At 42.5% G+C, this 13,978-nt stretch overlaps 1 protein-coding gene across 14 annotated transcripts in view; it reads right to left on the bottom strand.

Annotated features, from left to right (window-relative positions):
• LOC126475417 (uncharacterized) overlaps positions 1-13,978 on the bottom strand; it is a 164,070-nt gene that overhangs the window by 110,701 nt on the left and 39,391 nt on the right. For 13 of the 14 annotated variants that reach the window (XR_007586726.1, XR_007586728.1, XR_007586727.1 and 10 more), the window contains one exon: positions 8,131-8,307. The exons of the other annotated variant lie outside the window; for it this stretch is intronic. Coding sequence is in view for 10 of the 13 variants with exons in the window: in XM_050103257.1 (XP_049959214.1) it covers positions 8,131-8,307 (177 nt within the window). In the remaining 3 variants the exon portion in view is untranslated. The remainder of the gene's footprint in view (positions 1-8,130; positions 8,308-13,978) is intronic. 14 annotated transcript variants of the gene reach the window in all.

The raw sequence follows: 13,978 nt of genomic DNA, 5'->3' as shown, positions 1-13,978 counted from the left end.
TGGTAATCAAGGGATCCTAATAATTAGTAAACAGAAACGGTCAAGTATGAAGATCGAGAGGGATATTAAAGACTACATCAGAAAACTTCCTGGTTGTAAGTCTAACAAAGTAACGCAAAATAAGACAAAAATCCTGTTGGTGATACCACCACGACCAGAAGGAGTGCTTGATAGGTATGATACTTTCATCGTCGGTCTACTAACGAAAACAGACAGGTATAACAGTGTGGTGTGCGTACTGCAATACCTTCAGTACACACACCATCAGGTTATTTGACTTGTCGCTCTAACGAAGTAGGCGAGTGTCAGCAATATTTCTCGTGGTCTTATCGTGGGGTGTTTATTTTCTGCCGTTAGGTCAGACGATAGAAATGCCACTTCCACGCTTAGAGTAGCAGATTGATGGTGACCAACTTTAAACAGAACTTGATTAATTTTCACACACGTTTATTAAAATAATAACAAGCATAAACATTACTTAAATTGGTTCTGGATGCTATTTACAATTGACAATCTGAAGTTCCTTTGGTACTGGTATGTTAATCTTATTCTCACATATATCTCTGTTACTTGACAAAAGTGTCTATACATTTATCTTCATGGCTATGTACAGGAATATGGCAATCTTATTAGGCGCAGACTGAAACCTGACTAGAGACTGGTACAGACAAATGCAGATGTCGTACCAACTGGTACAGACTAATGCAGACTGGTACAGACTGGTGCAGACAAATGCAGACTGACCAATCGGAGGTCTGTACACACGTTATAATAAATATCTCGTGCGTTCATGTATCACTGCACGAGTGTTATCCGCGAGGAGAAAAGGTTTTACGTTAGCAGCAATTTCATTGGCTGCGTTACATATTAATACGCGGATCGGCAGAAGCAGAATTTGGTCTGTCTCTATGGCAGCTCCATCTCGTAGTGACGGACGAGCGCTGCGCCTGCTTAGTGGGGCGCGCTCTAGTGGGAAAGTTGTGTACATGCTGACTACGCGGAACTATGTACACAAAAAAAGGATGTATACTCTCATTCCAGGATGCTCTAAGAAACTTCTTTGCATTAGAACTGATAGAAAAGGAGAATACAAATACAGTATCTCCTGTCCTGATGGAAAGAATAATTCTGAGATTTCGGATACCCTCCGTAATTCTCAGTGTAAATGGTAGCAGTTTTTTCAAAAAATGGTTAAAATGACTCTGAGCACTATGGGACTTAACTTCTGAGGTCATCAGTCCCCTAGAACTTAGAACTACTTAAAGCTAACTAACCTAAGGACATCACACACATCTATGCCCGAGGCAGGATTCGAACTTGCGACCGTCGCGGTCGCGTGGTTCCAAACTATAGCGCCTGGAACCTCTCGGCCACCACGGCCGGCAGCAGGGTTTTTGAGTGACACACTACAATAAATGGTACAAATGGCTCTGAGCACTGTGGGACTTAACTTCTGAGGTCATCAGTCCCCTAGAACTTAGAACTACTTAAACCTAACTGACCTAAGGACATCACACACATCCATGCCCGAGGCAGGATTCGAACCTGCGACCGTAGCAGTCGCGTGGTTCCAGACTGTAGCTCCTAGAACCGCACGGCCACCCTGGCCGGCGACACATTACAGAGAGCATGAAGACTCTTATCACTCTTGAATGAGATTTTCACTCTGCAGCGGAGTGTGCGCTGATATGAAACTGCCTGGCAGATTAAAACTGTGTGCCCGACCGAGACTCGAACTCGGGACCTTTGCCTTTCGCGGGCAAGTGCTCTACCAACTGAGCTACCGAAGCACGACTCACGCCCGGTACTCACAGCTTTACTTCTGCCAGTACCTCGTCTCCTACCTTCCAAACTTTACAGCAGGAGAGCTTCTGTAAAGTTTGGAAGGTAGGAGACGAGGTACTGGCAGAAGTAAAGCTGTGAGTACCGGGCGTGAGTCGTGCTTCGGTAGCTCAGTTGGTAGAGCACTTGCCCGCGAAAGGCAAAGGTCCCGAGTTCGAGTCTCGGTCGGGCACACAGTTTTAATCTGCCAGGAAGTTTCATATCAGCGCACACTCCGCTGCAGAGTGAAAATCTCATTCTGGAAACATCCCCCAGGCTGTGGCTAAGCCATGTCTCCGCAATATCCTTTCTTTCAGGAGTGCTAGTTCTGCAAGGTTCGCAGGAGAGCTTCTGTAAAGTTTGCAAGGTAGGAGACGAGGTACTGGCAGAAGTAAAGCTGTGAGTACCGGGCGTGAGTCGTGCTTCGGTAGCTCAGTTGGTAGAGCACTTGCCCGCGAAAGGCAAAGGTCCCGAGTTCGAGTCTCGGTCGGGCACACAGTTTTAATCTGCCAGGAAGTTTCATATCAGCGCACACTCCGCTGCAGAGTGAAAATCTCATTCTGGAAACATCCCCCAGGCTGTGGCTAAGCCATGTCTCCGCAATATCCTTTCTTTCAGGAGTGTTAGTTCTGCAAGGTTCGCAGGAGAGCTTCTGTAAAGTTTGGAAGGTAGGAGACGAGGTACTGGCAGAAGTAAAGCTGTGAGTACCGGGCGTGAGTCGTGCTTCGGTAGCTCAGTTGGTAGAGCACTTGCCCGCGAAAGGCAAAGGTCCCGAGTTCGAGTCTCGGTCGGGCACACAGTTTTAATCTGCCAGGAAGTTTCATATCAGCGCACACTCCGCTGCAGAGTGAAAATCTCATTCTGGAAACATCCCCCAGGCTGTGGCTAAGCCATGTCTCCGCAATATCCTTTCTTTCAGGAGTGCTAGTTCTGCAAGGTTCGCAGGAGAGCTTCTGTAAAGTTTGCAAGGTAGGAGACGAGGTACTGGCAGAAGTAAAGCTGTGAGTACCGGGCGTGAGTCGTGCTTCGGTAGCTCAGTTGGTAGAGCACTTGCCCGCGAAAGGCAAAGGTCCCGAGTTCGAGTCTCGGTCGGGCACACAGTTTTAATCTGCCAGGAAGTTTCATATCAGCGCACACTCCGCTGCAGAGTGAAAATCTCATTCTGGAAACATCCCCCAGGCTGTGGCTAAGCCATGTCTCCGCAATATCCTTTCTTTCAGGAGTGTTAGTTCTGCAAGGTTCGCAGGAGAGCTTCTGTAAAGTTTGGAAGGTAGGAGACGAGGTACTGGCAGAAGTAAAGCTGTGAGTACCGGGCGTGAGTCGTGCTTCGGTAGCTCAGTTGGTAGAGCACTTGCCCGCGAAAGGCAAAGGTCCCGAGTTCGAGTCTCGGTCGGGCACACAGTTTTAATCTGCCAAGAAGTTTCTTATCACTCTTGTTGCCATTTCCAGTCAAAGGTAGCCTTGGAATCACTAAACCGAACTATAACAGAATTCTTGAGACTCTGTATCAACGGGCTCAATCAAATTGGTTCGAGTGGCTCCCTTTGCGGTATTCCTGTACAATGCAACGACCTGTAGAGCTACGTACTATAGCCCACATGAGTTATTTCTCGGTATGGAATGTAACATACCAGGTATTTTGCATAGAATTTCCGTTGGTGTTACTTCCAATTACAATGATCATGTACTCAAATTGAAAGAGAAAATGAGATAGATGTACCAATATGCCAGAGATTATAAGAAACAGTGTAAGAAGAAGGACAAGCAGTGCTATGATAGATACCAAAATCCGAAAGATTTTAGAACAAATCATCAAATCTTATTGTACAATCAAAGGGTTAGGAAGGGCGGAAGCTACAATCTCGGCACGCAGCGGCGTGGCCCGCACACTGTAGAAGGAGAAATGTTCAAATGTGTATGAAATCTTATGAGACTTAACTGCTAAGGTCATCAGTCCCTAAGCTTACTCACTATTTAACCTAAATTATCCTAAGGACAAACACACACACCCATGGCCGATGGAGGACTCGAACCTCCGCCGGAACCAGCCGCGCAGTCCACGACTGCAGCGCCTCAGACCGCTCGGCTAATCGCGCGGCGTAGAAGGAGAAAGAGCCCCAATGTTGTCATTGGTTTACAGAAAAACAAATTTTTAACGGTACATGTCAATAGGTTAAAGCATTTCTACTGAAATAGACGAATTTCAGCCTGCCTTTACTGGAATTCGTCTTTCTGCATTTGCTCTTCACCACTCAGAAGCTGCAGTCTGACCTCAAACCCCCTGTGTTCCCTCTATCCTATGTTAGAACACGAGAACATCACTTACATTTTGCTTCAGCACATGTCATATTTCAACCTCCTCCTGCACGTTTACATGTTGTCGTCAAAAACAGACCACGTCACTGTAGAAATACAGTAACATCACTCGAGTGGGAAGCTCTGTACTTCGTAAAATGGGGTAGATTACGTGAAGTATTAACAATGTTAACGTCCTTCACATACATCGTTATAAATCAATGTTATAATACATTGCTTACATGGGAACAATGGGCCACTGGCACTAACATACATTCACAAGTCAGACTGTCGGTACACTATCTCTGATTAGTGTACAGAGAGGCTTTTGGGTGTATTTTCGTGCCAACGGACTCTCATTGTACCACCATCACGTACAGGAAAACATTTATTAATATGATCGCTTCTGATTGTCAAGTATCATCGAATAAAAGAAGTAAATAAATTCTGTGTTATCTCGGAAATCTTCAACTTCGGAAACCATTGTCATTCCCACTACTTCCGATGTTAAAAACCATCATTTCGTTTTATGTCTTGAATACTGTCTTTTCCTTAAAGATGACTGAAAATATTCTTAACTTGTAGCAGTTATGAAAGACTATGTGTGTCTTTGTGTGTGTGTGTGTGTGTGTGTGTGTGTGTCTGTGTGTGTGTGTGATAGAGAGAGAGAGAGAGAGAGAGAGAGAGAGAGAGAGTGACGAAATGTAGCGGGGAGGCACAATTTTTGCTGTAGGAAACGAGTCGGTTTGACAAAGAATTTCGCCTCTCTGCTGTTGTCTCTTTTAGGCATCCCACGCATGTGATATGGGTGCGGTGCCAAACACGGTATGGTTCGTAGAAAAGCTCTAAAACCTGGGCGGAGGCCCTCTAGCTATAGTACAGACTTTGATTCCAGTTTAGTTACGACATTCCTCCGTCGGAGGTTCGAGTCCTCCCGCGTCCATGGGTGTGTGTGTTGTCCTTAGAGTAAGTTAGATTAAGATAGATTAGTGTGTAAACCTAGGGACCGATGACCTCAGCAGTTTGGTCCCATAAATTTGGACCCGCAAATTTCCAAATTTGTGTGCCTGAATGCAGGATCTTCCATTTTTAACTTCTGAAGATATCGAATTTCCATGTCACAACACTATTCTCATAACTGGTAGAGTAATCTTCAGTTACGTAAAGTATAAAAACACTGATCTGTGGGTGACAGGGCATTAAGAGTAAAGTATGTGTCCTACTAAAGAATCTGTACTTTAGTTGTTGTCGTACATTTGTATTAAATTACTGCGTTTTATTTGCTGTCATTTGTGAGGCTCTTTGGTTCTTCGTAGAAAGATTCATCTGCATCTACATGATTACTCTGCAGTTCACAATTATGTGCCTGGCAGATTGTTCATCGAACCACATTCAAGCTATTTCCCTATCATTCTATCCTCGAACTGATCGCGGGAAAAACGAATAGTTAAACGTTTACGTCACAGGGCTGATTTCTCTTATTTAATTATGATCATCATTTCTTCGCATGAAGGTAGGTGGTAACAAAATATTTTCACACTCTGAGGAGAAAGCTGATGATTGAAACTGTATGGGAAAGATGAGGCCGCAACGTGAATCGCCTTTGCTTTAATGATTGCCGGCCCAATTCGTGTGTTATATACGTGGTACTATCTCCCCTACTTCGCAATAACACAAAAGGAACTGACCTTCTCTGGACTTTTTCGATGTCCCCTTCATTCCTATCCGATGTTGACCACACGCCACACTGAAGTAACCTAGAACAGGTCGGACAAGCCTAATGTAAGCCGTCTCTTTAGTAGACCTATTGCATTTACTAAGTCATTTTTTGATCAATATATGGCAGTCTTTCGTTTACTTACCCTGCAATACAGTCTAATAACCTCCTAATCAGGGTATGAGCGCAATTTGTATGAACTTGAAAGTTTTTCACATTTTCATATATCTACTAAACACCTGTTTCTCTGGAGTGAAAAATTCCTTCAGTATCCGTGAAATTTTCTGTAGAGAATTTAGTCTACACGAGACATTTTAGTTGTACGTAGTCTTTGTTTTCTGCCACACTTTCATAATAACCAATACTTTTCGCTTGTTATCACTTAACTCTTTCGCAATTTAGGTAACTAAAGGGAATACGCAATAAGACGAAAACGAATTATTCTTTTCTTCAAAGGCAGTAGCTACATGGAAGCCACTGCGATTTACGATGATCCCGTGTTCGTCAAATGGGGCAGGATATAGTTTTCATGGGACATACATCCGAAAGAAGTGCAGTTCACATTGATCGGTGAAGGTACAATGTCCAAAGATTTGGAGGTTAGTACTTCCATGCAACATTTTCATTCCTCACAAAATGTATCCTCGATCATAAAAACGATCATGTTCGGCAATGTTCCTGGTTGCATTACGTTATCTGACCTCTCGCCGTCTGAGGGTACGTCGACAATCATTAGTAAAACTGAATCTGATCTCACACAAGAATATCCCGCCACCCGAGACCTCGTCAGTCCAGTTCTTATATATTCACACTGCCACGAACGCTGACGCCGATGTGCAGTCATCTGCAGAACACAGCGAAGTGGTCCGCTCGCCCGTCACTACCGATCATGAGACCTGTGCCTGTCAGTCGCGTTAAATGTGGTTGCCAGTGTACCCACTATTTGACACACGTCTCTTCTTGTCTGTTGCACAGTGCAGCGGGTATCTGCTACTGAGCTGACCGTGCTCTAAACCTGCTATCCTTCGAGCAGCAGTGACTGTAGTCAGGAATGCTCCCAATGCATGTGAAACACTGCTGTCAGCAACAGCAAATTCCTGGGCTAATCACAATTTGTCCGTCCTCCAGTTTCCCCATGATTCTTCCCCCCTAAGGGTATCCAGATGCTATCTCCGGGCCACGACGTAAAGAAACACTCCACCACACTGCACCGTAACGCTCGTTGATTAACATACATCGTCTTTTCCCGACACTTAAATTGCTTCGTGTCACAAGGCCAGCCAAATTTGTCGCTATAGTCACGCCGACCTCACGCCATTTGACGTAAAGACTTCAGAGAACACTTTTCCTATGAAAACGAGATCCCACAATTCTATCCATTCCCACTGAGTGGTTAACCTATTCTGTCCTTAAGTTTTGCATTATACTTACTTAAAGGTAGTAGAAGCAGTTACGTCTCTAATTTAATTGTTCGTATGCAAAAGCTAAACACCGTGTGGCAAGGTGCCATTACACAAGTTGCTGTGGCTGCCCTATAGCCTGTGGACTTTGCCTGTCCCCCCCCCCACCAGTCGAATACTTCCAACATTTTTTCATCCATGCTGAAATATCGGTCGTACCCCGCACGGTTCGAACACTTTGACATCTTGAGCAGAGGTAAACCACGTCACAGATATGCGCACATTAATCTCAATTCAAATCGGATTCCTTCTTTACATAACAGTCCTAGGAAGACAAGATCGTTTCCCTACTGATAACTTTCGAAGGGAGACCTCATATCTCCATTGAATACTATCATTTACCTGTCAGTCTGTGTAAGTGTCACATTTCGACTCATCCGTGAGCATTCAGCCGGCCGGAGTGGCCGAGCTGTTATATGCGCTTCAGTCTGGAACCGCGCGACCGCTACGGTCGCAGGTTCGAATACTGCCTCGGGCATGGATGTTTGTGATGTCCTTAGGTTAGTTAGGTTTAAGTAGTTCTAAGTTCTAGGGGACTGATGACCTAAGAAGTTAGTTCCCATATTGCTCAGAGCCATTTGAACCATTTTTTTTTTAGCAGTAATCCATCTATTATTCCCAGATAGTGTCTCATAAAGATCTTTATTTTATGGGCACTTTCAGCATGACAGCACTCCTAATCAATAAGGATGCATAAAGCATTACTACGATTTGTTTAAGTAGTCTGTGTCAGTTTTCAATAGAATCAATTTACCTAAGGTATTCCTGTTTGGATGAGAAATAAATGGTACACATCACTGGTATCGAAGTGTTTAACTTTTAGCTCAATGTACTTACCCTCATTCGCTAAATCTTTGCAGTAACGCGGCAAGTTGCTTGATAAAAATTTTAGTTCCTTTGCTTGTTCCAGATGAGGACAAACTCTAAGTTTGAAAAATCTCCTATGCTGAGCCTTGAGATCCGAAGGCTGCGTCGTGTTTGATGTACCTTCCATGGCCATGACCGCTTTATTTTCTGTACACAACAAAAATAACAATATTAGAGTTCTGAGTACCTGAGTCGATGATCTTAACCCCCCCCCCCCCCTTACTCTGTTTTTAAGATCCTTCGTTATCGAGCTGCAGGAACAGGCTTCAAGGTGCAGTGACTATGCAGGACGAAATATAGACAATACTATTTATTATTACATATACTTGCCTAAGGATAAGTCACCTGAGAATTAAGTAATGATGTAGATTGCAATGCACAAGTCAAAACCTGAAGTCTGGTTATTCTTAAACACCAGATCAAATCGTCTACTACAGACGACAAATGTACACCTGCAATTTTACAGATGTGATGGCTCTTTCACAGACAAAGCTGACAACAGAAAACGTTTTCACATACATTAGAACGGGACATGAGTACAAAAACTGATCAAATGAGATATCCTCAGCAATATTTGATAGACAGTCAAAGTACGATTTCCTTCAGTTTACTCATTTTGAGCCGCAAGGGACGATCCGTGATAGTGCATTAAAGATAAACTTCTTTGGCAATATCCCAATAATAATATTTATTCTCGATAACTTGTTTCAGTTATCTGAGGATGGTAACACTGATTACCGAAATTGGCTATCAAGAAAAACGTTTAGTATTATCGATCTTGGCAAACTATCTTCTCTGATGTAATAATGAGTTGTCTAGCTACTGAACTTCGTGACTTTACATGGATGGCTTCGGAGGACCCAGTAGAAACTTCACAGTCGTAATGATGTTCTGCTATTTTTCCGTCACAACTTAGTCTCCCAAATGTGAAGTATATTGAACTGATGACCCGCGGCACTCCTTTCTGCCATCGAAAAGAGTATTCGCGCTAATAGAAGACACTAGCGCTCGACTAATTATTTCTGGCCCGAAAGAATATGAAGATATTTTTGCATTGCATGCTCAACTTTCTTACTTGGCTGTGAACTGCACATTTAAGAGTTTGGAAGAAGATTGCAAATGTAATGGGGAAGAAACTAAGTGGCTGTCATTACAGATTTTATTCAACTAACCGCTTCGTTTCCTGCAATACTACTGAAGGAAATGTGACAGTGGTAGGATAACCAGATTATCAAAGATTGCAGTTCTGGAACGTCGGTGCTGAAGAAAGATAAACGTTTGATGAATATGGATGCTACGCAAGTTGTGTCATCTCGCGGGTTGTGTCATCTCGCGTGCCCTAGAACTTAGACGAGTTTCTTGACTTTAAGCATTTGCTAGAGAAAGAATTTTGCATTAGAGTGGAAACTGAATGAACAACTGCCTTTGTACAAGAATTTGTTTGCATCTAATACTGTAGAATCGAAAGAAGAGACGCCTACGAACGACGTGAAACACAACAGAATTTTACAGACTTTGCTGTCTGAATTCAGCGCAAAGAATTATTATTTCGATTCCTTACATTTCACTACACATTGCCTTTTTTCAGTACCAATAATTGTGACTACTATCCTAAACACTTAAAAAGGAACCACAGTGTAACTCTTTACTTATTATGACACTGTAACTTTACTAACTTCCCCATGAACCAGGGACCTTCCCGTTGGTTGGGAGGCTTGCGTGTCTCAGCGATACAGATAGCCGTACCGTAGGTGCAACCACAACGGAGGGGTATCTGTTGAGAGGCCAGACAAACTTGTGGTTCCTGAAGAGGGGCAGCAGCCTTTTCAGTAGCTGCAGGACCAACAGTCTGGATGATTGACTGGTGTGACCTTGTTACACTAACCAAAACGGCCTTGCTGTGCTAGTACTGCGAACGACTGAAAGCAAGGGGAAACTACAGCCGTACAGCTTTACTGTATGGTTAAATGATGATGGCGTCCTTTTGCGTAAAATATTCCGGAGGTAAAATAGTCCCCCATTCGCATCTCCGGGCGAGGACGTTGTTATCAGGAGAAAGAAAACTGACGTTCTACGGATTGGAGCGTGGAATGTCAGATCCCTTAATCGGGCAGGTAGGTTAGAAAATTAAAAAAGGGAAATGAATAGGTTAATGTTAGATATAGTGGGAATTAGTGAAGTTCGGTGGCAGGAGGAACAAGACTTCTGGTCAGGTTACTACAGGGTTATAAACACAAAATAAAATAGGGGTAATGCAGGAGTAGGTTTATTAATGAATAGGAAAATAGGAATGCGGGTAAGCAACTACAAACAGAATAGTGAACGCGTTATTGTGGCCAAGATATATACGAATCCCACGCCTACTACTGTAGTACAAGTTCGTATGCCACCTACCTCCGCAGATGACGAAGAGATTGATGAAATGTATGATGCGATAAAAGAAATTATTCAGATAGTGAATGGAGACGAAAATTCAATTGTCATGGGTGACTGGAACTCGACAGTAGGAAAAGGAAGAGAAGGAAACGTAGTAGGTGAGTATGGAATGGGATTAAGGAATGAAACAGGAAGCCGCCTGGTAGAATTTTGCGCAGAGCATAATTTAATCATAGATAACACTTGGTTGAAGAATCATAGAAGAAGGATGTATACACGGAAGAAGCCAGGAGATACTGGAAGGTCTCAGGTAGGTTATATAATGGTAAGACAGAGATTCAGGAATCAGGTTTTAAACTGTAAGACATTTCCAGGGATAGATGTGGACTCTGACCACAATCTATTGGTTATGAACTGTAGATTAAAACTGAAGAAACTGCAAAAAAGTGGGAATTTGAGGAGATGGCACCTGGATAAACTGAAAGAACCTGAGATTGTAGAGAGCTTCAGGGAGAGCATTAGGGAACGATTGACAAATGCAGGGGAAACAAGTACAGTAGAAGAAGAATGGGTAGCTTTGAGAGATGAAATAGTGAAGGTAGCAGAGGATCAAGTAGGTAAAAAGTCGAGGACTACTAGAAATCCTTGGGTAACAGAAGAGATATTGAATTTGATTGATGAAAGGCGAAAATATAAAAATGCATTAAATGAAGCAGGCAAAAAGGAATACAATCGTCTCATAAATGAGATCGACAGGAAATGCAAAATAGCTAAGAAGGGATGGCTAGAAGACTAGGAGTAAAATAGATACTGCCAACAAGAAAATTAAAGAGACCCTTGAAGAAAAGAGAACCACTTGCACTTGCATGATTATCAAGAGGTCAGATGGAAACCCAGTTCTAAGCAAAGAACGAAAAGCAGAAAGGTGGAAGGAGTATATAGAGGATCTATACAAGGGCGATGTTATTGAGGACAATATTATTGGAAATGGAAGAGGATGGAGATGAAGATGAAATGGGAAATATGATACTGCGTGAAGAGCTTGACACAGCACTGAAAGGCCTAAGTCGAAACAAGGCCCCGGTAGTACACAACATTCCATTAGAACTACTGACAGCCTTGGGAGAGCCATGCCTAACAAACCTCTACCATCTATTGAGCAAGATGTATGAGACAGACGAAACACCCTCAGACTTCAAGAAGAATATAATAATTCCAATCCCAAACAAAGCAGGTGTTGACAGATGGGAAAATTAAGGAACTATAAGTTTATTAAGCCACGGCTTCAAAATACTAACACGAATTCTTTACAGACTAATGGAAAAACTGGTAGAAGCCGACCTCGGGGAAGTTCAGTTTGGATTCCGTAGAAATATTGGAACACGGGAGGCAATACTGACCCTACGACTTACCTTCGAAGAAATATTAAGGAAAGGCAAACCTACGTTTCTAGCATTTGTAAACTTAGAGAAAGGTTTCGACAATGTTGACTGGAATACTCTAATTCTGAAGGTGGCAGGGGTAAAATACAGGGAGCGATAGGCTACTTACAATTTGTACAGATACCAGATGGCAGGTATAAGAGTCGAGGAACATGAAAGGGAAGCAGTGGTTGGGAAGGGAGTGAGACAGGGTTGTAATCTGTCCCCGATGTTATTCAATCTGTATATTGAGTATGCAGTAATGGAAACAAAAGAAAAATTTGGAGTAGGAATTAAAATCCATGGAGAAGAATTAAAGACTTTGAGGTTCGCCGATGACATTGTAATTCTGTCAGAGACATCAAAGGACTTGGAAGAGCAGTTGAACGGAGCGGACAGTCTCTTGAAAGGAGGATCTAAGATGAACGTCAACAGAAGCAAAACGAGGATAATGGAATGTAGTCGAATTAAATCGGGTGATGTTGCGGGAATTAGATTAGGAAATGAGAGGCGTAAAGTAGTAAATGTGTTTTGCTATCTGGGGAGCAAAATAACTGATGATGGTCGTAGTAGAGAGATATAAAATGCAGACTGTCAATCGCAAAGAAAGCGTTTCTGAAGAGGAGGAATTTGTTAACATCGAGTATAGATTTAAGTGTCAGGAAGTCGTTTCTGAAAGTATTTGTATGGAGTGTAGCCATGTATGGAAGTGAAACGTGGACGATAAATAGTTTAGAGAAGAAGAGAATAGAAGCTTTCGAAATGTGGTGCTACAGAAGAATGCTGAAGATTAGATGGGTAGATCACGTAACTAATGAGGAGGTACTGAAGAGGACTGGGAAGGAATTTGTGGCAAAACTTGCTTAGGAGACGGGATCAGTAGGTGCGGCACATTCTGAGGCATCAAGAGATCACAAATATAGTATTGGATGGCAGCGTGGAGGGTAAAAATTGTAGAGGGAGATCAAGAGATGAGTACCCTAAACAGATTCAGAAGGATGTAGGTTGCAGTATGTACTGGGAGATGAAGAAGGTTGCACAAGATAGAGTGGCATGGAGAGCTGCATCAAACCAGTCTTAGGGCTGAAGACAACAAGAACAACCACCTCAACGATAATGCTTTTGCAAGACTGAAAAAAAACTCAAAATCAATGAGTAATATTACACATCATGCAACAGGCGCACTAACGCACTGACTCAGTAAAGATATAGGAATTGCCTTTATTTGCGGAGTCAATCGTTAGGATAAGAAGGAAAAGACAATTAATCTCTCACAATTCTCGCAGACACGCATGAGAATCAAGTTTCTCTGAATATTAACGTACACCACGCTGGTGAAAAAGCAGGATAAAACACGACTGGCGCGAAAATGAAATATGCAGATACTTCTATTTAACTAAAAATCTCTGTTATAGAGATTAGGCATTGTAGTATGAGCGTATTCTAGCGATTTACTGGATTGTAAACTTGATGCCCTCCACGACAGCTAAACCAGTTGCACAAATGTTTCTAGCAGTGCAAACCTGGAAGTAGCCAAATTCAGGTCAAAGGTTATATAAACAGTGTTTATCTGTAAACAATTGTATAAACTGCGTTATATGTATTTTTCTGACAAGAGAATAATAATAATTTCCAAACCAAATTTTGATGTTTAATTGTCAGATGTTAATGATGTATTATTGAATACATAATTCCAGATCACCACATTTCTGGGTGTAACTCTCTCCACCTTCACTTGACCACCAAATAAAGTAAATATGTAGAAAAGAAACTGTACCCTTATAACTAAAGAGAGGATATTACGCCTTTCGTTTTAGTCAGCCAGTAAGTAATCAGTTCTCGAATTTTCTTAAATGTTCCTTTCGATTTGATTCCACACCAAATAAAGAGTCGCTTAACACACAACTTGAGTCATGTTGAAGCCACTTGATGTCGTAGGATTGGTCGAATGGTACAAGTGTTTCAGACAAGGTTGCAGTAGCGACCAAAACATAGGAGACAACAACCATTACTGAAATGTT

The sequence above is a fragment of the Schistocerca serialis genome, chromosome 4 (assembly GCF_023864345.2).
Source record: "Schistocerca serialis cubense isolate TAMUIC-IGC-003099 chromosome 4, iqSchSeri2.2, whole genome shotgun sequence".
Taxonomy (NCBI): domain Eukaryota; kingdom Metazoa; phylum Arthropoda; class Insecta; order Orthoptera; family Acrididae; genus Schistocerca; species Schistocerca serialis.
The sequence above is the reverse complement of the archived record's forward strand: the minus strand, read 5'-3'. Positions and strand labels throughout refer to the sequence as shown.